The sequence below is a fragment of the Manihot esculenta genome, chromosome 8 (genome assembly GCF_001659605.2).
Source record: "Manihot esculenta cultivar AM560-2 chromosome 8, M.esculenta_v8, whole genome shotgun sequence".
NCBI classification, from domain to species: domain Eukaryota; kingdom Viridiplantae; phylum Streptophyta; class Magnoliopsida; order Malpighiales; family Euphorbiaceae; genus Manihot; species Manihot esculenta.
In genome coordinates this window covers 2785600-2812457 of record NC_035168.2, presented here as the reverse complement: position 1 = coordinate 2812457, position 26858 = coordinate 2785600, and the positions used below count along the sequence as shown (strand labels likewise).

Sequence of the window (26858 nt, the reverse complement as noted above, 5' to 3'; positions counted from 1 at the left end):
GTTGTCTCTTCTTACGGGCTACAAGGATTCTATAAAGGGATGGGTAGAGAATTTCCTTGTGGCGGAGTTGAAATTAGGGTCCTGCCGATCATGGGAGGTGGACCTAAGGTGGGGGGAGATCTTTCCGGGCTACAACGATCTGCCCGAATTGAGTCTTATTGAGCAGGTCGGGCTGCTTCGACTGACTTTCGTTGAGAGGAAGTATGATGTCGAGAAGTGTATGTTTGCGTCCAACCTTAGGGATATCCGGGACACGGGTATAGTGCTTTGTCCGGCTATTCTGTTTCTTCTTTGCTCATTATATCAGGAAGTATGCTGACTCTTTATAACTTCTTGTTTCTTGCAGTGTCTAAGGTTAGAATGGATGGCATCAAATTCCCCAAGAATTTTGACCTGTCTCGGGAGAACATGCATGCAATTTTTGACGCCTTTGGGGATGGGCGTTCTGTAACTGAGATTGCTGCAGAGCTGGCTCAGGCCGCTTCCTCCAAGAAGATCAGCCGACCTCCCGTCAAAGCCTCTTCTCGAACTTCCAAGCCGAGCTCTCGCAGCACCAAATCAGCTCGGTCATCTAGCCATGGTGGGTCGAGCTCGACCTCGATGCCTGCTGAAGAGTTTAGATCCGTTCTAGCCTCCTCAGAGGTCGTGAGGGAAACTTCCCTAGTTGTTGTGGAGCAGACCCAAGCTACTGAACAAGTGGGGCAGGGTGCCGTTCGTTCTACTGAGGAGGCGTTAGGGGGGAAATTTAAGTCCCCTGTTGAAGATAAGGAGATCTCTAGGACAGGGATGGAGATCGTCCTCCTGGAGGATCAAAGCCCGGAGGTTTCTGGTGAAGGTGCCCCTGCCCCTGTGAGGACTGAGCCTGAGGGATCTGAGGGTGTCCCCTCAAAGACTGGGGGCAAGCGTCCGACCCCTTCTGGAACGCCTGTCCCATCTCCTGCTCGGAAAAAATCCCGGACTGCTGTGGGTCCTTCCCCACCTCTTCCTCCCATTGGGAAAGGGAAGGGTGTTTCTGCTGTTCCTTCGTCGTCCCCTACTGACAACATTCTGGACCTGTCAAGCATTTCCTCGGAGTCTCCGACCTCCGCTGTTGCCGCACTTCTCCGGGAACGGATGTTCGGCGGGATAACAGAGGCTTCGGATCCTCGTCTTCTGGCCCTGACTGGTCACTTGGCCAGTTCTACCAAGGAGCAGGTGTCCTTCCAATCTCGCTCTCGTGAGGAGCTCAGATCCACGATTGGAGAAATGCTGCTGATGGTAAGTTATTTTTTCACCTTTCTTTGAGTTTGCTTTGTTTCTTTTCTTGACAATTGTTCTTCCGTACTAGGTGTTAGGCCTGGTTATGGAGGTGGATGCCCGTGATCTCTCTCTCCGGGAGTCCGTGGACCGCCGGATCGAGGAAGCGCGTCGTGATGAGAACCTGACTGCCACCAGCGACGCGAGGGGCCACCTGGCAGCCGTCCGGGAGCAGATCCAGTCTCTCCGAGTGGAGTTGCATTCTGCCCTGGAGGCCTCTAAAAGAGCTGAGGACAAAGCAGTTGAGGCGGCAGAGCATAGCAAATCCCTGGAGTCAGAGCTATCTCGTACTCGCAGAGTTCTCCAGGAGTCTGATGAGAGGGCAGCTGAAGTGGAAATTCGTTGTGTAGAGGTTGTAAAACAGCTGTCCTCTATGACGACGGCCCTTCAGGAGAGGGATGAGGCTGTAAGCCAAAGGGCTGAGGTCCAGCGCCAACATGAGGCCTTAAAGGCTGATTTTGAGGGGCTTCAAGCTCACCTGAGTGAGGTGAAGGCTCAGAAGGAAAGTGCCCTAGCCCGGGTGGAGGTCCTTGAGCAGGAATTGGGCACAAGTTCTGAACGTATCAAAGATCTGTCTTCATCGGCTGAAGAGTTCAACCTTCGCCAACAACAGCTGAAGAATGAAGTCAGGGCTTTGGAACGTAAATGTTTAGCCCTGCTTGAGGTGGTAAAGTATGCGGAAGGGAAGACTCAGCTGAAGCGTGAACAGTATATAGCGGAGTATCAGGAGTCTGATGAGCTGAAGGTTAAAATTGATCAGGCCTGTGAAGCTCATCTTCAGGACTACAAAGACTCTTCTGAGTTTAAGGAATTTGTGGCTGAGGCTTGTGAAGAACACCTTGATGAGTATAAAGCTTCTGGTGAGATGAAAAAGGCTATCCTTGATAAGGCCTACCGCATGTATGTAACTGGCTACAATCGCGGTTTAAGAGAAGCTAGACAGGCTCCTGATGTTCCTTTGGCCGAGCTTCGGAGGCGCGAAGTGGACTCAGATGGCGAGTCAGTGCTATACGGGGAGGATGATTGCCCTTTGCCCCGAGGAGATTCTCGGAGGAACATAGACCAGCCATCTGAGTCTTCGTCAGAGGAATCTGAGGTAGGGTCGGAGGAAGATGATCTTGATTCTGAGAAAGACGGCCTCCACCCTAGGTCAGAAGTGGCCCCTACTATTAATGTTGAGAGCTCTGGCCCCAGGGACACCGAGCTTCCTTCGGGGATGGCTGTAAATAGAGATAATGCAGGCGAGGGTGTACTTACTGATGTAAGTCCTTTAAGGACTATTTATCCTCCTTCCTCGCCGGAGAAATAAATTGTAATAGTCAGTAATGCAATATTAGTTTCTTTCTTGTTTTTCATATTTCTTGACATTTATCTCTATTCTTCGTATTTGTGATGTAAACTATATATTTTCATTCAGAAGCTCTGAATTAAGCTTAAGTTGCGAGCTCAGCTCTTAGCTGATGATTTGGGAGATCAAGTCTCGTACATTTTTAATGACAACTATCATGTCAGTTTTTGGCTTTTAGTCCTGCTTTCTTTGTTGTAATTTCGCATATTTGTTTCAGATAAACTGATTTAGGCTGTAATATAGGCTTTGATTATAGCCTTTTTATCCTCCTAAGGATGTCGTCATTTATGAGTCCTGCTATGGAGAGAACTCGACCTTTCTCTTTGGCCTTCGTATCTTGATCCCTTAAGGATATGAGCCAACCCGAGCTGAGAGCTCGGTCTTGGGCCTTTGTGGACATCGGTCCGGGCTGGGAGCTCGACCTTGAGTATTGTAAGGATATAAGTCCGTTCGAGCTGGGAGCTCGGCCTCTTTTTTTTTTTTTTTTTTTTTTTTTTTTTTTTTGGGGAGGCTCTTAAGTCCTTTACCGACCTATTTTCGATTCTAGGAGATCTTACGGGATCCTGGTTTTCTTTCCGGGACGACCTCGGGGCCTCGCCGGTAGTTTTTTGTCTCCAGGAGATCTTACGGGATCCTGTTTTTCTTTGAATTTCCGGGACGACCTCGGTGCCTCGCCGGTTGTTTTTGTTTCCAGGAGATCTTACGGGATCCTGTTTTTTCTTTGAATTTCCGGGACGACCTCGGGGCCTCGCCGGTTGTTTTTGTTTCCAGGAGATCTTACGGGATCCTATTTTTTCTTTGAATTTCCGGGACGACCTCGGGGCCTCGCCGGTAGTTTTTGTTTCCAGGAGATCTTACGGGATCCTGTTTTTCTTTGAATTTCTGGGATGACCTCGGGGCCTCGCCGGTAGTTTTTGTTTCCAGGAGATCTTACGGGATCCTGTTTTTTCTTTGAATTTCCGGGACGACCTCGGGGCCTCGCCGGTTGTTTTTGTTTCCAGGAGATCTTACGGGATCCTGTTTTTTCTTTGAATTTCCGGGACGACCTCGGGGCCTCGCCGGTAGTTTTTGTTTCTAGGAGATCCTACGGGATCCTGTTTTTCTTTGAATTTCCGGGACGACCTCGGGGCCTCGCCGGTAGTTTTTGTTTCCAGGAGATCTTACGGGATCCTGTTTTTCTTTGAATTTCCGGGACGACCTCGGGACCTCGCCGGTAGTTTTTGTTTCCAGGAGATCTTACGGGATCCTGTTTTTTCTTTGAATTTCCGGGATGACCTCGGGGTCTCGCCGGTTGTTTTTACAAAATTCAGGCTCATTGGCCTTACTGTCGCTTCGTCATCTCAGCTGGTTTTTGTGCCTAACTGAGGTCTTGTTTGCGAGGGATCTTTCTGAGCCCTGTTCTTTTCTTTATCATGAAAAATGTTTTTTCACACAGATAATCATATTGTATAAACAATTTTCATTTATTCACATTTGTCAAAATACGATGTTTTTTCTTTACAAATATTTCAAGGAAAATACCTTTTTAAGTGCTGGATGTTCCAAGCATGGGGCTCGGGGTTTCCTTGCATATCTTCAATTCGGTATACCCCGGGCTTAACCACTTTTGTCACCTTGAATGGACCTTCCCAGGTCGGTGCTAGTTTGCCTGCAACTGCTCTTTTTCCAGTAGCTTCTAGGTTTCTTAAAGTCAGGTCTCCCACCTTCAAGCTTCTTTCTCTGACCTTTTGATTGTAATATCTTGCTACTCGTTGTTGATAAGCAGCAGTTCGGACTTGGGCTTCTTCCCTAACTTCTTCAAGAGCATCTAGGTTGCTCCTTAATTTGTCCCCATTAGCGTTCTCACTAACGAATTGAACTTGATGAGTGGGGATCTGCAATTCAACTGGGACTACAGCCTCTGTGCCGTAAGCAAGTGCAAACGGGGTTTCTTGAGTGGGCGCTCTGGGAGTGGTTCGGAGTGCCCATAGAGTGCTATTGAGCTCTTCTGCCCAATTCTCCTTTGCGCCATTCAGCCGTTTCTTTAATCCTTGAAGGATAGCTCTATTAGTGACTTCCGTTTGGCCATTAGTCTGAGAATGAGCCACAGAGGAGAACTTATGCCATATGCCCATGTTCGTCGTGAAGGCTCTGAAAGTGCTGCAGTCAAATTGTCTGCCGTTGTCTGAGATAAGTACTCTTGGTATGCCAAATCTGCAGATGATATGTCCCCATACGAAATCTATCATCTTGCGAGCTGTGATTGTGGCTATTGCTTCTACCTCTGGCCATTTCGAAAAATATTCCACAGCCACCACTACGAATTTCCTTTGCCCCGTAGTCTTGGGGAAAGGTCCCAGGATGTCAATTCCCCATTGTGAGAAAGGCCATGGACTGGATATGCTTGCTTGAGGAGTGGCAGGGGTCCTGATGGCATTAGCAAATCTCTGACATACGTCACACCTCCGGACAAACTCTTCTGCTTCTTTTTTAACAGTGGGCCAGTAGTATCCTTGCCTGAATATTTTGTTAGCTAATGTCCCTGCTCCCTCGTGAGCTCCACATATGCCTCTATGTATTTCCTCCATTACCTTTGCAGCTTCTTCTGGACTCACACACCGGAGCCATGGGCTGGATTTCCCTTTTCTGTATAAAGTTCCCCTTATTACTTGGTAATTGGCAGCTCGAGCTGCTATCTTTTTGGCTTCAACTTTATCTTCGGGGAGTTCGCCCTTTTCCAAGTATCTCAAGTATGGAGTCATCCAAGTTGGGCTCTGCTCCACCTGCAGTACTGTATATATTTTCTTGAAAGCAGGTGTGCTGACATGCTGTATGTAGACTTCATCAGGGAGCTGCTCTAACTCTTCTTTGGTCAGCCGACTAAGCAGGTCTGCCTCCTCATTTTCATCTCGAGGTATCCTCTGAAATCTCGTAAATACTCCTCGGCGCGTGAGGTCGGCTTCCACAGCTTTTACTTTATCAAGATAACTCTGCATGATGGGATCTCTGGCCTGATATATTCCCGTCACCTGGTTGATCACCAGCTGAGAGTCACTATTTACTTCGAGGTCGGTTACCCCTATTTCCAAAGCTACCAACATTCCGTTCACCAAGGCTTCATATTCGGCCACATTATTAGAAGCTTTGAATTCTAGCCGTAAGGCATAACATACTTTGAAGCCCTCCTGCCCCTTAAGTATTATCCCAGCGCCACTGCCCTCAGAGCCTGATGCTCCGTCTACATATAGCTTCCAGCTGGACTCTTGGGAAAGCTCTCCCTCTCCTTCTTTGCTTGGTATCTCCGAGGATGATCCTTCCTTCTCCTTGTTGAATGAGCATTCTGCTATGAAGTCAGCCAGCGCTTGAGATTTTATAGCTGTCCGAGGTCGGTACTCCAGACAGTAAGGGCTGATTTCCACGGACCATGCTAACATCCGTCCTGAAGTTTCCGGCCTACGTAGGATCTTCTTTAACGGTTGGTCCGTCATCACAACTCCTTGGTGGCCTTCCAGATAAATTTTGAATTTCCGGACTGCTAACAACAAGGCATATGCCAATTTTTCAATGTTCGAGTATCTGACCTCAGTGTCTCTGAGTACCTTGCTGACGTAGAAAACAGGTTTCTGCTCCCCTTCTTCCACTCTTACTAGTACTGCGCTGACTGCTTGCTCTGAGGCTGCCAAGTATATCAAGAGTTCTTCCCCTTTTATGGGGCTGCTGAGCACGTGAGGCGAGCTGAGGTATTCCTTAAGCTCTGTGAAGGCTTTTTGGCAGTCTTCTGTCCATTCAAAATTCGGGACCTTCCTCAATTTTTTGAAGAATGGCAAACACTTTTCTGCTGACCTTGACATAAATCGATGAAGTGCCACTACTCTCCCGGTTAATCTCTGGACGTCCCTTATACAGGTCGGCTCTGGCATATTCAATATGGCTTCCACTTTCTCCGGATTGGGCTCAATGCCTTTTCCACTCACCATGTACCCCAAGAACTTTCCTCCCCTGATGAAGAAAGCACACTTTGCTGGATTCAGCTTCATCCTGTATTGATCTAACACCCCAAATATCTCCCTTAAATCCGTTATGTGTTGTTGAAAAGTTGAACTTTTAACCACCATGTCATCCACATATACTTCTACATTCCTACCAATCTGGTTCTTAAAGATTTTATTCATTAATCGTTGGTAAGTTGCCCCGGCGTTTCTTAATCCAAAGGGCATAGCTCTGTAGCAGTAAGTCCCGTCTTCAGTTATAAATGAGGTCTTCTCCTCGTCCGTCTTTTCCATTGGGATTTGGTGGTAACCAGACATAGCATCCAAAGAAGACATATAATCAAAACCGGCCGTTGAGTCGACCATCTTATTAATATCGGGGAGGGGGTAACAATCTTTAGGGCAGGCCTTATTCAGGTCGGTAAAATCTATACACATCCTGTATTTGCCATTGGCTTTTTTGACTAACACAGGATTTGCCAACCACTGTGGGTACATAACCTCCCTAATAAAGCCTGCCTCTTCTAGCTTTTGCACTTCTTCTTGGGTAGCCTGCTGCTTTTCTCTTCCCACTACTCTCTTCTTTTGCTTTACTGGTCTGGCCTCGGGGAGGACATTCAATTGGTGTGTCATTACTTTGGGGTCAATTCCCGGCATGTCTGAGGGCTTCCATGCAAAGCTCGGCGAGTGACTTCGGATCAGGGCCATGGCTTCACCTTTTTATTCTTTGGTGAGGCCGGCATTGAGACTGAAGATCTTACTCGTTTCTTCTTCTGATAGGGAGAAGGTCTCCAGCTCTCCAACGGGCTCTGTCCGGGCTTCCTTTGTCTCATCCCTGACCTCCAAAACTTCCGAATCAAGCGCTTCTCCGGCTGAGTTCGGTTCCGTCACTGTGGCCAAGTATACTGCCCTTGCTTCCTCCTGGCTTCCCCGGACCATTTCCACTCCTCCTTCTGTTGGGAACTTGAGTGCCAGATACCTGATGCTAGTGACAACTTCGAAGCTGAACAACGCCGGCCTCCCCAAAATCGCATTGTAGCTCAGTGGGAGTTTGACCACCAAAAACACCTCATGATGGGTGCGAGCTTTGGGTGCTTCTCCCAAGGTAAGGGCCAGCTTCACCTTCCCTTCTACAAGTACCGGTGCTCCTCCGATCCCTTTGATGGGTGACTGGTCCCGAACCAGCTATTCCTCTGGGATTCCCATCTGCTGGAACACCCGATATGGCAATAAGTTGACCTTACTCCCATCATCCACCAGAACCTTCTTCACCCGAAAATTATGAATGACTGCTTCAATGACAAGCGCGTCATCATGGGGCATCTGAATGCCCTGTGCATCCTCCGAAGAGAAAGCGATGGTCATGGGAGAGTGTTCAACGATCTGCATAACCTCGCCATTACTGGTGTCCCCTTCCCGGTTTCTCTTCTTTCCTCGACGGTTCATCCGTCCTCCAGTTCCTCCAACAATCATATTAATAGTCCCACTGGACCCATCATTCACTGGTCCAGCTCCAGTTCTCCTGGGCATCTGGGCTGCCAGACCGGGTTGAGGCCTCTGCCCCTCTGGTTTCTTCACAAAATTTTTGAGATGCCCCCTTTTTATCAATCTTTCAATCTCCGCGATTAACTGAAAACAGTTATTTGTATCGTGGCCATGCGTCCGGTGGTACTGACAATACTTGTCAGGATTCCTCTGATCTGCTTCCGACTTCAAAGGTTGGGGCCACTGGAGAAACTCTTTATTTTGGACAGCCATGAGCACCTCGGCTCTAGACGCATTTAATGGAGTCGGTTTCTCCGGGACCCAAGGAGGGAGCACTCTTGGTTCGAGAACCCGAGGAGGAGGAGGCCTTTGATCCCTTCTTTCCCAGGCCTGCTTGTACGGCTCAGGCCTCTTTCCACGCTTCTTCTCGTGTTTCTCCGACCTTCCCTCCTCCTGGGCTTTTTCTTTTCCTTCCACCCCTTTGGCAAATCTACTCGTTACTAAGGCGTCATCCTGCCTTATATACTTTTCCGCCCTCCTCATCAACTCGGCCAGTGAGGTCAGAGGTTTCCTGCTCAGAGAACCAAAGAACTCGGCAGAGGTTGTTCCCTTTTGCATGGCCTCTACCGCCCTTCCTTCGTCAAGCTCGGGAATCTGCAGGGCCTCCGTATTGAAACGAGCGACATACTCTCTGAGGGATTCACCAGTTTTTTGTCTCACTGTTTCCAGATAGCTCGTCTTCCTATCTGCAGGCACCCCGACTACGAACCGGCTAATGAAACGGGTGGCCAGATCTCCGAAACTTTTAATGCTTCCGGCCTCCAGGCTGTTGAACCATGCCCTCGCTGGTCCCGAGAGCGTTGTTGGGAACACCTTGCACATCAGAGCATCCGACAGAGTTTGTAACTCCATGAAGGTCTTATAGTTCATGACATGTTCTCTCGGGTTGCCAGCCCCATTATAGGCCGCCATCGGCGGCATCATAAACTTTTTGGGAACGGTCTCCTGCTGCATTAACTTTGAGAAGGGAGAAGAAGTAGGCAAGGGGGTTTGACTCTGATCTTTCTTACCTAGCTCGGCTAGGAGCTGCTCCTTCAACCTTTTCAGCTTTTGGTTCATTTCCTCGTCTGCCGGGCTGGATCTTTTGCCCAAACTACATTCTTCCTCCTCTGTTTCAGTTCCCGTTTCTCTGGTTGTTTCGGCAGAATAGTCGTTCACCTCTTCATTTTCTATCAACTCTCTTGCCCTTCTCCCATGAATTCGGGCCTCCGGTTCTTCCTCTTCTCTGGCATTGTGGTTGTTAGTTCGGAGGCGGGCAGAGGTAGGTTGGGGTTCATCGGTTCTGGGTTCCTCCACTACTGGGAGTGCGTTTACTGGGGTGCTAAGTCCCCTTTGTTGCATTATCTGCCCCAACCAGTGAGCAGTGGTTTGTAGCTGGAGAGCCATGGTTTGAATGTCTTGGTTAGACAGGGTCATGGTGGGAGTATTCCCTGCCAGGCTTGGCGAGGGATTAAGAGAAATAGGTGTTTGGTTATTCAACGTTGTAGGGCTAGAAAAGGAGAACTGCTGCCCATCTTGGGCAGAGCTCAAGTCATTTGGAATATTAAGGTTACTGTCTTGGTGGTTTGCCATCGTGGATCTCAGTGGGTTTTGAAAGTGAAAACTCCGGTGATGAAAAGATCTCCTTCGTTTCCCACAGACGGCGCCAATTGATGATCTGAGATCCAATTGAATAGGGTTTTACAAGGGTTTTGTATTACTGAGTAAGGCTTGAGTTTCCTGAGGAGGGGACTCCTCTTTTATACATTGTCTTGCTTGCCGGTGACGTGTAAAGGTCTCTCCAGGATTGGGCCACGCGTCTTTGCCATGCGGATTCAGAGGTACTAGGGTATCAGCCGCCTGCTCCATGCGTAACGGCCTCTGATTCTCCTCGTGCGTACGTTCGAGCGGATCTGCCAGGCTGTCTGGTGAATATTATTCTGGATCCTGGGCTGGGTTGAGAGTTGGGCCGGATGCTAAGCCTGAGTGGAGAGAGCCTGCTTCGTGCGGGCCGAGCCGGCTTGAGTGAGGAAGATGGGTCGAGCCCGATCTTGAAGGTTGGATGAGCCATGCTTGTTATGTATACAGGTGTGTGGGCCTCTATGTCATGGGCCTCGGGCTGTGGTCAAGCCCCTGATCTGGGGTGAAGGAATCCAGCGGTCATCAAGCCTAAATTAATAATTAGTAGTAAATTAGTTATTAGATTATAGTTAGATTAAAAAAGGGAGATTAGAAGGGATAAACAATACCAGGTGGGTTATGGTTGGAAAAAGAGGAAGTGGGAGTCCTAGATATGGAAATTTTTTAAAATTTTGTTGTTATTACAAAAGCACCTTATCATCAGTCATCACTTTCCTTAAATATCTGATGGCTCTCTGTCTTTTTCTCCCACTCTTTCTATTAAACTATTTTCAGATTTTTCTTAATTATTGCACAAACCCTCCACGGATTTCATGGCAGATTCTTTCCCTCCCTTCGGTCAAGGATTCCTCCTCCTACTCCTCTCCTCGTCCTCGTCCCAAACGCCTCCTTTTACTAAAATACACACTATTTTCGGCTTTTCCAATTTCATTTGTTTTTTTCTAAATTATCATCAATCTTAAATTTATTCATCTAATTAATCTAAATTAACATTAAATAGATAAAATATCACCTTTTAAATTTTAAAAATATTAATTAATATTTTTTCGTAACGATAATAAATATATAAAGTCGAATTTATTTAACGTTAACGATAATGACCGAAAAACACTTTTCACATTATTTAAATGATATTAAAAAAATAATTTAAAAATATTGATTCATTATTTTAATATTTGAATGATAAATTATGTTTAAAATAATTTTAAATTATTTTTTAGTAATTTTCCAAGCACAGTTTTAACAATAATATTAGCATATTATAATTTAATATACGAATTACTAATTATAAAAAAATTCAATTAAATTTTTATAAAATAATTTATAAAATTGATTTCTTTTAATAATGACTTTTTTCAAGTTAAAAGATAATTGAAATATTATCTTTTAAATAAAATTATTGAATAAATTGAATTATTGTAAAATTATTTATTTTAAGGAGATAAAGATGTGATGTGCCTAGTTGATAAGTACAAAAGTTATATAAAAATAGAAAAATAGGAATATGTGAAGCCAATGAATCAGATGACAGAAGCATCTTGTTTGTATTAGACAACCTCTATTATACATGTCTCCAAAACACCACTTCAAAAAAAAAAAAAGAAAAGAAAAGAAAAAAAAAAGCCTTAGCAACTCTGATTTGTAGGGATCAATTGGGTGTCTGAATCTACCTGGAAATTGAGGTGCGTTTTGTCTCTAACTACGTCTCCAACTCTCCTAATTTTGGTCCATTTCAGATTATTATTAAGATTTATTTGTGAGGTGAAGATTCAAACACGACTGTCTCAAACCCTAAAAAAAAGAATTCCCAATTGGACAAATCTTATCTCATCTTTCTGCTGCTCTCATTGGAAAGGGAAGGGATCTGTAGATTTTCTTTTTCTTTTTTATCTTAGACCCATATTTGTTTTCCCTTTTTATTTCTCTCTCAGTTTAAAACTAGGAATGGCTACTCATCAATAATGCTGTCGTGCACGTGACTTATAAATATTATTCTCATCTCTCCCCCCAAATCACCCCCTCTAGGACCACTCCTTATTTATTATTTTTTCTATTTTTTTACCCTAAATAAGTATTTATATATATATATATATATATTTTAAAGTACAATTTTTTTTTAAATAATTATATATATATATTATTTTAATACCGATATGAAAATCAACCAAGATATATATATATATATATTTATTTATTTTTCTTTTATTTATATGAAATTAATCTAAGAATTGGGTCGGTTCATATAGGTGCGGTAGAAGTTCCTGGAATGAGAGAGTTTGATTTCCATGTGATGATCTGCACAATCAAAGTGCTATGCCGGCCGTTGGATGGGAACGCAGGTTATATATAGCAACTCAAGGGGTTGGACCCACCATTTGAATATTTTTGATTTGTTTGCCAATGTTAGTAACATGGGATGTTCGTTTCTTACTCACACCTAAATTCTTTTTTATTATAATTCACCCCTGATTTTCAGCTTTTTATATGCGTCATCACTAACTCTATATCTTAATTTTATTCATATAAATAACATTTTTATATTTTTTATTAATTAAAAATTTAATTTCGCCGAATGCAAATTAGGGTTATTTTTTAAAAAGATTTTTATATTTTTTAGAAAATTAACTTATAAAAATATTTTTTTAATTAAAAAACATGTTTTAAGTTTTAAAAATCTTATTAATACCAGTAAATTTTCTCTTGCTTTTTGTTTCCTAATATTGCAATCAAACCATAAAAAATAAATTATCTGTTTTTTTAATAAAATTATTTTCCATATAAAAATAATTTTACAAACCAACACCAGTTTTAATAATCTTGAATATATCATATTAACTATTTTTTAATTTATATCAAAATGAAAGTAAAAATAATTTTATAGGATAGAAAAAGTATTTTATATAAAAATAATAATAATAATATTTTTGTTTATTTTATTTTTTTATATACTTTAAAAAATAATAGTTATTACAGTTAAAAGAAAATGTTTTTTCTACTAACTTTCTAATTATACAAATGTGTAAATTTTGTTAAAATAATAAAATCATAATATAAAAAAGTAAATAATATTTTAACATATCTAAACATAGAAAGATGAAAAAAAAATTACGGAGGAATGAAATATTTAACTATTTAAAATAAATCTGAAAAATTTTAAATTTTATTATTCTCATTTAAAAAAAATAAAAAAATAAAAAATATTATTTTATTATTGAAATACATTAAATAATTCAATTAAAAAAAATAACTATCAACCCTCAATAATTTTTATTCACGAATTAAAATATAAATAATAAAAAAATCATACTCTCTCGGTTTAATATATAAATTTCCGTATAAAATTGAGTAATAAAGTTTGGTATATAAATTTCCATATAAAATTGAGTAATAATGGATCTTCCTTTTAGGCTTCTTGTACAACGAATTTTTCATGTAAAATATTTTTTAAGAAAATTTTAATTTTTTATTATTTAATTATAATATTAAAAATAAAAATATTACAATATTTATATATAGTTACGATAATAAAATTTTTAAAATCTAAAAAATGACTGTGAATAATTTTCTTTAAATATTATTTTAATTAACTAATTTTCTGACATCGCCTAAACATAAAAAATATAAAAAAAATATTATCTTTAAAAATATTTTTCTTCAAACAAATTAACCACTTATATATCATATATGAGTTTAAAGTGAAAAAATTAAGATTTTATGAGTAATATAGAATTCAATCCAAGCAGATTTTCGCCAAAAATAAATTAATAAATAAAACAAAAAGAAAGGGAAAAGTAAAGAAGTTAGGAAAAATTAGTATTTAATTGATATGGTATAAGAAAATTTATTAATTAATATATTAATTTTAAAAAATATTTTTAATTAATTTTTTTAATTTTTATTTATTAAATAATAAAAAAATTTAAAATAATTTAGTATAGAAAGATTAATTAATAAATATTTAAAAAATAAAAGATCAATAATTAATAAATTTTTTAAACTATAAAAATTAAATAATAAAATAAATAAAAAATAAATTAATAGGTTTTTAAAATTTTAAAAATATTTTTTAAAATTAAAAAATCAACTAAGAGCTTTCCATAACATTCAAACTAAAAAGTAAATTTTCGAAAAAGTTACAAATAAAAATTACAAGGTAAAAATAATGATTGAATTTTTATTTTTCATAACCCAAACCTTAAAAGTACTTTTGTACTTATGTACAATCCCACGCCTCTCTCTCTCTCTCTCTCTCTCTCTCTCTCTCATTGTCATCTCCTGCTATAGCCTTATATCAAATAGTTCCACAGTTTCCACATCAAAACCCATAATCATCACGCCTCTCTTCTCCTTCCCCACTCCCACATTCCTCTCTCTCTCTCTCTCTCTCTCTCTCTCTCTCTGCAATGTCCATAAACTTCTCTTCAAACGTTCCAAAATCTCTCTGGTGGCCTCAGAAAGACCACAGACAATCCACCATGGAACCAAACCCAAACTCTCCTTCCTCTCAACCACACGAAGAATCCCCCATCTCCAACCCAACTTCCACTTCATGGCCTTCCCATCTCTTCCCTCACACTATGCTTCCTCCCCATAACGCCACTCTCAATTTCAGTCTCAACCACGTCGACGATGAACAACAATACCCTGAACAAGACTCAAGTAACCGACAACGCTACTCTCGACTAGATAAAGAAGTCATGTTCGAGAAACCCTTAACCCCAAGTGACGTCGGAAAGCTTAACCGTTTGGTGATACCTAAACAGCATGCGGAGAAGTATTTTCCGCTCAGCGGTAACACGGTTGACAAAGTGCTGTTACTGAGTTTCGAGGATGAGTTAGGCAAATGGTGGAGGTTCAGGTATTCTTATTGGAGCAGTAGCCAGAGCTATGTATTGACAAAAGGATGGAGCAGGTATGTGAAGGAGAAACGACTCGATGCAGGCGATATCGTTTTGTTCGAACGCCACCGTCTGGACAGCGAGCGGCTGTTTATAGGGTGGCGGAGGAGAGGCAATACCAGCAGCGGTGGTTTGTGGAATAGGAGTCTGTATTCTTCTTCTTCTTCATCTGGATACCAACCTTATCAACAGGGCCATGGGGCTAATGTTACTGCTGGTGTCCCATATCAACCTGAGTGTCTTCATGCAGGTATAATTTTATTTTTTTTATAATAATTTTTAAATGGGATTTTGATCATTGGATACGAGCATTAAAGTGCGTGAGAAACACCTTCCAATTAGTTTGGAAGAATGTGGTTGGATTCTGCTTATTTTCAGAAGCTTGTCTTCACTGTTTATTATTTAATCTCCATGACCATACTGTTTAGCGCGTGATACACCATCAGCTCTTCTTTTCTATTCATTACAAATCTCATAATTCTCTGAAACTCATTAATGAATTGCATTGTCGTTTTGAAGCAAAGCATGTCTCGTTTCAAAGTATGGAAGTTTGCTAAATCAAAAGTTAATTAAAATCTTAATTAATTATCTGTCGTGATAAAAATTTTCTCAGGGTCTGGTGTGCAGAACACAAAGAGACTGAGGCTATTTGGAGTGAACTTGGAATGTCAACTTGATGAACCAGAGCCATCGACGCCAGATGGTTCGTCTTTGTCGAGCCAGGGTCCAACCCAACAACAACCCTATGGCTTCCACTCAGCTCATTCTTCTTCTTCAAATAGCAGCCATAGTCACATGGTAAGCTACATGTCGTTTTTAATATAATATTTATGAAGTTGTTTAAAAGAAAAGTTTTGATTTTAGCTGTTTCTTATAGAGAGGCAAGATTATTATAATAATTATTATTAATTAAAGGATTAATTTGATATTAGTTAGGCCAAAGTAGGCCAACCCTAGCACATGTTCAAATTGCATTAAGCCTGATTAGGTTTATTATTTAAATAAATTATTGAATATTTTAACTGAAATTAGAATATTCAATATTAAAAATAATATAAGGACAGCAATATTTTATTATAATTCTTGACTAATTAAAAATAATAATAATTTATATGTTTAGAGGAATAATGGGTTTTGATTAGTGGAGGCTTTAGATATATGCATAATATCAAAAAAAAAAAAAATTATTGGCCAAAATTCAAAACAGCGTTGAATGAAAACACGTAAAGTAAACCGACCAAACTATACATATTAAAAATTATAAAAATAAGTTTTTAGTGTTAAATTGATCTCTGCCACTAAATTTAATTTTTTTTTTGTTATTCTCCTTTTATCAATCTTCTTCTCTCTGCAATATTCTCAATGAAAAGTAATAATTTGTTAAAAAATAATTTTAAAAAATTATTATTTGTTTGATATTATAAAAAATTTACATTAATTCACTTAATTGAAATTTAAATTATTTCTTTTCTTGCATTAAAAAATATGAATTTATTTATGGTGATGAATTAATCATTCTCGAGTTTAAATCAATGAAAAGTAATGTGAAAACTGCAAGCCGTCAATTATTAAGGAGACAAAAATAAAAATAGATGGCCAACAAGATATATTGACACATAATGTTAATTTGAACAGTGTGATAATTATGAATTCTTTTATTTTTATTTTTTGATATTCATAAAAATTAGTGTGATTTTAACAGGATATCACTTTCTCACGAGATATCAACCAGATGAGAAATCACCGAGGATAAGATCTGTGGATGTGACGTTCTTGGATTTGACTTAATTGAACACTCCTCTACCCCTTCCTCTTCTCCACTTGGAAGGTGAAAAAGATTTTTCTTGAAAATATTTTCTTTCTATAAAAATTAAAAAAAAAAAAGATAAAAAAAATCCCAGAATTTCAGGTGAAACTTCAAGCCAGGAGGAGAGTGAAAAAGGAAAATGGGGGAAATTTGAGATGGGGGAAAATTAAAAGGGATGGGAAATGGGCCCCAATGAAGACAAAAATGAGCAGTGGGGACTAATGGTGACATAAGGAAATAGCCAAATGGGAAAATTTTGTAGTGGTTTGGGAATTGAAATTGAGAGAGGAATCTACTTGGGCACTGTTGAGATTCTGCCTCAAGATTTTTCCATAAGGTATCATAATCATAATGAAAGGAGGTGGTGGTGGTGGATGCCTGGGTGGGTGGCTGCCACCACCCTCACCATCTCTTCCTCTTATTTATAAGTCTGTCTTGTAATTTATATCAGTTAGCTGTTTTTGTAGTGTAGTGAAAACTATTATAGTAGTGATCAGTCTTAGAAGTTACCGTTGAGTAGAGTCTGTATGTAAACTTATTTTTAGTACAAGTCAGTAAAAAGAAAAAAAAAAATCATAGGCTTCATGGGAATTGAGACGAGACAAGGCATGATCTTTTGTGTTTCTCAGAAAAGAAAACTAATGTGAAGACAAGCAGAGCACTATCTGAAAAATGATTAAGGATCCATTTCCTAGGTCTTTTCAAACATCCAAATCAGCAACAAATCCAATTATTACAGTGTAACAGAACTGAGTAGATGTTAACAACACCAAACACCAAAATGGCATATACATATAAATATATATATATATATATAAAGAAGTAGACAGCAAGTGCAAATTGTCAATTCACAAAAATATATAGCTTTTATAAAAGAAGCGAAAAAAAATCCAACTTCTAAGTATGAAAAATAGCAGGCCACCAATTAGAAATTAGCTTTTTCAAGTGTTAAAAGCAAAGCTTAGACAACAGATCACTTTGTACAGCATATCATGGACCACAGCCTGAATAAATTGTGACCACATGTTCATCACTACTTGCAAAAAGATTGATGTCATTGATCAATAGATTAACAAAAGAATAGCAGAGATTTATATGTATGCATTACCTGAGCAAATGATCAGAAACAGTGTCAAGTGATTGTCAGGGTTCAAAAAGATTCAGACACATTGACCTCTGCTTGTGAAAGGTAGAATCTCTAGTGCTCTACAAGTGTCTTCTTATCATTATCACAAAGGCAGTGGCCAATCAATTGAATAAAGGGAATTGTCCTGTAAGAATAATTTCAACCATGCATGACTAAGTACAGTAAACATATAGAAAATTAGCTTTCCTCTTACCAATGCTTCAAAAGCATAAAACTATATATTTATTTAAACTTAAGGATCACAGAAAGCTGAGCATGTCTGTATCAAATAATCACCAGAAATATCACCTTAGTTCTTGAAAATAACATTTCATCTCACTACAGGAACAGATATGTATTATCAGGCTATCAGCAGATAGAAACATATCAATATCTTGTTACCAAGGCACAACCACTGGTTGGCATACAAATATTTAGGTACTAGTCATAGAGAGCTAATTACAATATCATACCCTTGAGAAGACTTGAAGAGAAAAAGGCCATGTGCTTGAAAAGACCTGAGCTAAACCAACCATCAAGCAGCTGGTGGGATGTGGAAACTGGAAACCCCACTGAAGATATCACTTCAAAAAATAAGCCCACAAGTAGTTTCTCACTAATAGTAAACTCTGCTATAAAACAGTAGGGGAGAATGATATGATAACTCAAATTGTTTTTTCTTGTGATCATTAAAGCAACTTTTATTAAAAGATTAGGTTATTACTATGCAGTTCATATCATGAGAGACAGTTTCTAGCTATATGGTCCATCCAGTTTTTTTTTTTTCCAAATTGTGCAAGTCATAATCAATCCTCTATCTCTCTCTCTCCGTATATATCTATCTCTCTCTCATAGCACTTAGTTCATTTTCCCACCAGTATTATGAGCCAATGTGTCTGCTTGTACAGTCAGCTAGCATATCTCCATAATCTAACTGTAATCTTAAGTAGATTTATTTGCTTCAAAGTTTGCTAACAGCAATGAATTCTTTCTATTGCGTGCTTAGGCATCATCCCTGCAGCAGCAATATCACCTCAAAGCAAACTGATAAGAAGATGAGGCATCTGAAAACATAAATCTGAATATTATCATATAAGCATGCATGCTCAGCGCACTCTCAAATAAGAGTAATCCAAATATTCTTCCACTTATTTTTTTTTAACCAAAAAAAAAAACTCACTGCTTCTGCTTTGGATTAGAGATTCAGACAGTTAAGCAGAGAAAGTAACAGCAAAGGGATGTAAAAATGGAACCAAAATTGAGATAACAAAAAGCAAATCGAAAGTAATAATTGAGAAAACAAAAAGCAAATCAACAGAGTTGAGAGACTTCCGAAAGCTTCTCAACTAGTTTGAAAATGATGAGAAATTTGTCTTCCCTTAATACGTTCACATAAAGAAAAGATAATTTTGTATACAACCTACTGTGATGGAGTACCACCTAGCAATTATCAGGCAACAACTAATTTTCACTTCACACAGATAAACTCAATTCAATGGCAGCAGACCTCATATGAGAATGCCTCAGCCACGTTAATAAATACCATTTTCTCATACAAGTAAACAAAAGTTAAATTTAGAAGAAAAAAGCATAGATAAGTGCTAAAATATTATGAGACAAACTCAAATTAACAGGACGCAAAACCATTAATAATGTCTATGGATTCTTAATCCACACAAGGTAATTAATTATATACAAAAGGATTCCGTAGTTGTCAGACTTGGCTTGATGTAAATGGAATCCTCATAACAGAAAAAAGCAACCTTGTAACTTCTTACTCTCTTTTTGCTAGAATAGTAACTTATTAAATTAAAAACGACAGTTACTTGCATGACAGTACACATTTGCATGACCTCAGTAATGAGCACTGAAGTCTATTTCTTGGCTCTATCATCCCCTTGTTGAGCATTAGATTCTTCTTTCTTCTCCCTGACCTGCTGGACACCTTCTTGATATCCTTGTATAAAACTTTTAAGAGCATCTCTATATGCTGAAGCTCTTGTCATGTACACCCGCTGCAAAGCAGGCCTTAATGTCTCCATACCTCCTCTTGCAGCCACCGCTATTAATTTAATTTCCAGCAGAAGAGTACATTAGATGTTACAGTTTAATGCAAGAAACCACGATTAACAGAAAGCAATGAAAGATCAAAAGATTAGAGAGTTTTCTCCTTATATCTGTAGTAGGATAAGGAGGAGTTTAGCAGTAAATTTTTATATAATTCTTAGTCTTCTACTAGATGAATTTCCTAAAAACATAATGTTTTTTAAGAAAATGGCATATAATATGCTCTTTGGGCGCTTTTGGTGTATAAATAGATCCTTTTCCAAAATAAAATCCTCAGATATGTTTATCTCACAATTCACCATGAAAGAATGTTTATATACAGGGAACAGTTAAGCATGGTTTACAACATCTAATTTACAATCACACAGAGATATCCACAAACAAATTCCCCAATTCAACCCCCAAAATAGTTGTCCTGTAAAATTTTGAAATCTAGAAAGATACCAACTAGAGATTTTTAAAAGTGGCTCCTACCATAGCTAAAGCATCTGATTCCAAATTACCAATTTCAAGGACCAAGAGAAAAGAAGGGAAGATAAAAATGACCTATGATGCCTTAGTTATGTAAACCTTATGTTTAATTGCTAAACAAAGTTTCATTGTGAATGAAAATGAGAAAGGCTGCATATGAATCGCTTATCAAAATCCAATTCTTTTTGAGGAGCATGCCAGATTCTTGTCTATTGTTCTAACAGTCTTGCATCATTAATTAAGTTTCCAAATTTAAAAACTTATTAAGTTGCGGAAATATTTGACTATATAAGACTGTGCATTTGAATTATGTGTTCAAATTACCTCAGACGTTCTTTTTAATCCCGAATGTACATATGTGAAGTTGAGGATGTCTTAATCAATATCTCTACAATCTCAGTTCTTTCACTTTTTGGTGGACTCTAGAACTTATTTTCCATGTTGATTCCAGGATTTGAGGCTTAGGAATGTTCTAGCTTTTAGTTAGAGTGCTTCTTTCCTCTCTCAACTTCTATTGCTATCCTCATCATGCTTCTATCACATTGGTAAAGATCAAAGATTGAGGCTTCTTACCAAGATCTTCAAATACTGAGGGCTCTTTCTCTTGTGCTGAAGCGCTCTTTCTCCCATTGGCTCTGTCCTCACTTCCTTCCTCCTTCTTATAGTCGTTTGGCCGAAGATCAGGACCAATATCCCGTACCCAGCTAGCAGCATAAAGTCTTGAGGCTTTCTTCAACACCTGAAGCACAAACAGAAAACGCACTTACTACTTGTATCATTAAACAAAAACCTTATCATCTTAGTTTCTCCATTTTACTCTAGTTGGGAAACTTTTACAGCTTCAATAACAAATAACTTCATGCAACAAATATATGAAATGTGCTCAATTCAAAAAGCTTCACCTAACTAACCACCACCACTGTGAAGCAAAATCCTAAGAAAATTATTTGACAAAGCTAAAAATCTCAAATGCCCATCAATATCCCACAAATAAAACACTAAAAAGACATCAAATTTATAACTTAATCCACAGCTACTAAAGCTTCTGCAAATAAATTAAAAGATAGTTTAAGGAAAAGAAAAGAAAGAAGTCATTATACTAGAAAGCGCTCGTGCCAAGTCAATTTGCGTCGCTTTTTTATATGAGGGGGGTCTGGCAGAGATGAAGGAAATGCTATTTCTTTCAGATCGTAACGAATGTAATCGCGGATCTTTCTGCACGCCACTCTTAGCTTCATTCTGATAAGAAAAAGATCAAAACCGAGAGCGCGAGTTTCTAATCACGAATAGTTGGGCCTTCTAGCCGCTACTGATGGACGGAGAAGCCACCAGCAATTGATTTATTTACGCTACCTAATTAGAGACGGCATATGGCAGCGGCACAGGCGAGGAAGAGCAGCAGTAGTGATCAACCTGGTAAATTTCCAATGCTATATGTTTAAATACAAATCAATACACTACAAATTTGAACAGGTTAATACAAAATCGATCCAATCAAATGCTAAAACAGCAGAGAGAGAGAGAGAGTCTCGCACAAGTGGAAGGCAGAAAGAGAAGAGGAAGGAGGAGACACCGAGCACTGGTTAGGGCTTAGTAGTAGACACTGGTCACTGGTTCGAGCCGTGCAATCGGTTGGCTTAGTTCCGAATCGAATTGGACTTTGATGGCGCTGAATTATTATTATTATTTTTTTCAATTCAACTGAATTTTAGATGATGAAATTGATTTGTGTCGGTTAAGAGCGAGTATTTGAGGGGTTTGATTAACCGAATTAAATAAATTAAAAAATAAAATTTTAATATTTATAAAAATTAAATTAAATTAATTTTAATTAAAAATTAAATTGATATGATTTAATTTAATTAATTTAAATTTTTAATAATTTTTTTATTTTTTATATTTTATTTTTAATATTTTAAAATTTAATCAAAATATTTTAATTTTAAAATAATTTAATTTTTATCAAAATTAAATTTAATTGAAATAATTAAAAATATTAAAATTAAAAATTAAATTAAAATTAATAAAAAATTAAATTAAAATTTTAAATTAATTTAATTTAATTAATTTATTCTATTTAAATCTAATATTGCTACTGATTGGACAAGCTTGTTTAGTGCATTTGATTTACTTTCGGTAATATTTTTAAAAATAATATTTTAATTAATCAAAATATTAATATTTAATATTTAAAAAAATAAATTATAAAAAATATTAATATTTAATTTTGAAAAAAATAAATTACAAATTAATTATTATATTGTTTAGTCCATTTTAAGTTTGGCTACAGTGACTTTAACGCTAAGTATTTCTAAAATAAAATGCGTACTCTCAAATCTGATAAATTTAATAATAAATATCACTTTGACATTTTAACTTTCTTTCTCTTTTCAGAGTATATTCTGAAAAAATAAATTATAAAAAATAAATTATTATATTATTTAATTTATTTAAATAAATATTTATTACTAAAACGGCTAATAATCACTACTATATTATATCAGTTATAACAAATAAATTTATATAAAAGTATTAAAAAACCAAAGTTTGGTAGAATTATTATATAGTCAAAACATTTTAATTGGTACGATTATCTTTTATTTTTCAATTAAAAAATTGAATAAATTAAAATTAAAATTTTAAAAAAATTAACCAAACTAAAATGTTTAGATAAAATAATCGATTTGAAAAATCAAATCAGATGAACTCCATTAGATTATTTGAATTAAACCAATTATTGCACTGCCTGCTTAGGACGAAGAAAGTTGAGAAGAGAGGGGTAATTCAATTTGATATTTCTTTAATTTTTTATTAGTGTAAAAATTTTAATAAAACTTGAAAAAAATTAAACTTTTTAGAATTTGAGACTAAATAAAAAAATTATTAAAAAATAAAAGTAAAAAAGAAATTAATTTTTCTCCTTTTTAGTTAAATAAAGAAATTTAGCTAAAATTTTGAACATTTAAGTCAAACTAAATTTTTTTAAAAAATTAAATTAATTTAAATATAAAATTAAAAATAAACTAAATTAAGCTCCTTGTGATTTATCCTTCACCATACTTCTATTTTTCTAAACTAATTATATAAATGTGTTTTAGTACCGTAGTCGTTTTTAGATTCATGACTCCAGAGTTCCTAAATTTAAACTCTAAAGAGAATTAAGTTGTATCTTAAAAAAATTATAAACTAAACATTATTAAGATCCTTTATTGAAATTAGGTATTTTCTTTAATGTTTTCATTTTTTTTAAGTGTCGTAATGCCAAATTATTGGTGATCAAATTAGTAAGTTTTTGAAAGTGGATCTGAGTCATGATGGGAATCTGGATTTCTTGAATACAATGAGAATTAGAGTTGCTCTTACTTTAGACAATCTATTGCCTACGGGGTTCACAAATCAAAAGAATGATGGTTTTATACAACGAATCAAATTCAGAATCGAAAAGCTCCCTGATTTATGCTATCTCTGTGGTATTATGGGTCATCTGAGAAGAAACTATTCTAATAAGATACTCCTTCAGGCTCTTATTTGGGTTTTGGTTCATGGTTGAAAGCACGTCTCCTTTCTCACTATCAAAATCACCACCCTAATGCCCATTCTTCTGATTCCTTTTTATCTTTGATGCCTCCTTCAAGTACTAAACCCTCTAATTTTAACCCATCTCTTCCCAAACAATTCATCCCCTTACTTTTAGATATTGGTTCCTCTCCTTTCTCCACATCCTCACCTCAACCTCAGATTAACTAAATTCAATATGCTTCTCCTGTCTTGATTTGTGAACCTGTTGCTAACCTCAATCACCCGAAGGGCAAAGCACCGGTGAATCTTGGTCCGGTGAGTTTCATCCCGTCGCAAGGTTTGACATCGATCTTTAAGCCTATTAGTGATTTTTCTAAAGCCCCTTTTACTGACTTTTTCTCGATAAACGAGATACCATCTCTTTTTAAGGAATATTTTGCAACAAAAGGGATCACATAGGTCAATACTGATAAATTATTTCAGAAATTTCCTTACCTTGACGACTCTTTCGAAATGGTGGCAATTAATGTTTTAGCTGCCTCTGATTTGATGGAGAAGCCGTTCTCGAAGGATGTGGTTTTTCATATCACAGAAGCTCAAAAGGGCCGGTCCATCTTTTTGAATACAAAAAAGGGAGCATAATCCTTGAAAGATCCATTGGGTGCTCACCCTTTTAAAATATCTTGCCCTATTTTCAAATTCAAGGCTGCTGGTCCTACTTTCTCGACCCTGAATTAGGCTCAAACACCAAAAGAGTCTAGAATTTAAGGAAAAAAGGGCCTAAGGGCCAAATGTGCTCCTTTAATCATCCCTTCCTCTACTCTTGGGCCTGAAGCATTAATTCCATCTGAAGATCTTATCTATATTATAAATGAGCTCTTACCAACACTTAAAAAAAGCCCTATCATGCCCTTAGGAGAGGAAAAAGCTCAACTGGTTGTTACTAAAGGCCATCGTAACTTAAAGCACTTGGCAATGATAGCACATGATTCTCAGGAGATATCCCACTTTGAAAGGTTGGTAGTGCTTGCAAATGATCAGCTTAATGTTGGTGATAAAAGAGGAAGATATGAGGATAACAATGATACAGAACATGATTAAGCAAAGAAATTCTGTCCCAACACAAACTCTAACGACAAGGTGGAGGAAGCCAGCCCCGAGCACCTTGCCCTGCCCAATGAAGACTTTGTGTTGGAATTGTCAAGGGTTGGGGAATCCTTTGACAATATCTGAAAGGAATCTCTAGATCTTATTCCCCTTCCTTGGTTTTCCTCATGGAAACCAAAAATAAAGCTGAAGTTGTTAGGAAGAAACCATTGTGGGGTAATTTTGTTGATATGTTTTTTGTTAATCACATAGGGACTGCTGGAGGCCTTTGTCTAACTTGGAAAGCGGATTGTATTTTGTCTATTTTTAAGGCTGCCCCTTTTTTTATTCATTTACTTGTTCGGTTGTTCATGATATGAATTATGACTTGATTTTTGAGTATATGAGTTTTTGATGATCATTTGAGAAAGGATCAATTCCTTTTTTTCATCTGGTTACAAAAACAATATCAATCTAGCTGCTATCTTCATGGGAGATTTCAATATAATTTTGAATGATAACGAAAAGCAGGGTGGTGTAAAGATTCCTTATTTCCAAATGACCCTCTTTAGGGACTTTGTTTCTACGATGGGGCTCAAAGACCTGAGTTTTTGTGGGCCTCCTATGACTTGGAATAATCGATGAGAAGGAAGATTTCATATTGAGGAGCGGATTGATCGTTGTCTTGCCTCATCTTACTTTCTTTTCTCCTTCCCAGATGTGAACATCTATGACTTGGATGATGCTGGTTCTGATCATAGGCCTTTGCTTCTTAATTTGTTTCATGATCAACCAAGAGCTAAATGCTTATTTAGATTCGATGCTAGATGGATGAGTTATCCAAAGATAGAAAGGACTATTGCTGACTCGTGGTTTTCACAGAGGAATTCAAGCTTATCTAATATCTGTGCAAATCTCAAAGCTTATCGCCTTGCTCTTGTTAATCGGAATAAATCAAAACCTGACAATTCCAGAGTCAAAATCCAATGTCTATAATAATATTTATCCTTGGCAAAAGCTACTTCTCCTTGGGATCCCATTCTTGTGCGAGGTATTGAAAAAGAGCTAATTGTGAAAATTAAATAGGAAGAAATCTATTGGGCACAAAAATCTCGTCAAGACTGGCTTCACTATGGGGATAAGATTTCCTCCTTCTTCCACGCCAAAGTTATAGGCAGGAGGCGGCGAAATCATATCTCTGGGTTGTATGATATAAATGGATTCTAGCAGCATTCTTTTCCTGTCCTCAAAAGGATTGCTTTTGATTACTTTCAAGATATTTATTCTTTAAGGGATCCTACCAACATTAATCTGCTTACTGCTGGTTTTCAAAGTCGTGTAACAGCTAATATGAATGCTATGCTTGTCTCTCCGGTATCTAGGGAGGAGATCCACCATGCTGTTTTTTCCATCAATCTTAAGAAAGCCTCGAGTATTGATGGTCATACTAGCCTTTTTTCCAGAAGTATTGGAGAATTGTTGGGGATGATGTGTGCTCTGCAGTTCTAAATTTTTTTTTAAAGAAGGAAGAATGCCTCAGAATGCCGACCATATCTTGGTAACCTTAATCCCTAAAGTGAAATCTGTCCTTTCTATGAGGGATTTGCATCCAATTGGGCTATGTAATGTTATATATAAGATCATCTCTAAGATCTTAACCTCTAGGCTTCAACAAATAATGGATGATATTATTAGAGAAGAACAAAGTGCTTTCCTAAAAGGTCGATTTGTCTCAAACAATATCCTCATAAATCATGAAATAATGCATATTTTGAAGCAGAGGGAAAAAAGGTCGAAATTGGGGAATGACAAGTATTATAAGTTATAGAAAGTAAATATGTTAATATAAAAAGTAAATATTGATAGATGCGTCAGTTGCTTAATCTTAGGAATTGTATAATCATAGGCTTGATTTCCCTTCCTGTTTAGATACTGTCTCTCATGTATAAATAGATTGTAATCTCTATTGTGAGAAAATAACAAATATTATATTTTTACATGGTATCAGAGCCTTTATCGTAGAGATTTAATTTTTTTTTCTCTCTCGTCAAGTTTTAAATTTTTTTTTTGAGACTTAGGGCTTTATTCATTTGGGTTACCCATAAAG

General features: G+C 37.6%; 2 protein-coding genes across 2 annotated transcripts; one reads left to right on the top strand and one right to left on the bottom strand.

The window, feature by feature from the left end:
- Positions 1-14090: 14090 nt before the first annotated feature.
- On the top strand, positions 14091-17073 carry LOC110620509 (B3 domain-containing protein At2g36080). The gene is made up of 3 exons (XM_021764281.2): positions 14091-14925; positions 15289-15473; positions 16378-17073. The coding sequence occupies exons 1-3, from the start codon at positions 14181-14183 to the stop codon at positions 16426-16428; spliced, it is 981 nt and encodes a 326-aa protein (XP_021619973.1). The 5' UTR covers positions 14091-14180; the 3' UTR covers positions 16429-17073.
- A 2130-nt stretch (positions 17074-19203) lies between these two features.
- Positions 19204-21842, bottom strand: LOC110620079. Its single transcript, XM_021763657.2, has 4 exons — positions 21682-21842; positions 21247-21559; positions 20720-20885; positions 19204-19670 (listed from the first exon to the last, which is right to left on the bottom strand). The coding sequence occupies exons 2-4, from the start codon at positions 21382-21384 to the stop codon at positions 19483-19485; spliced, it is 492 nt and encodes a 163-aa protein (XP_021619349.1). The 5' UTR covers positions 21385-21559; positions 21682-21842; the 3' UTR covers positions 19204-19482.
- Positions 21843-26858: the final 5016 nt, after the last annotated feature.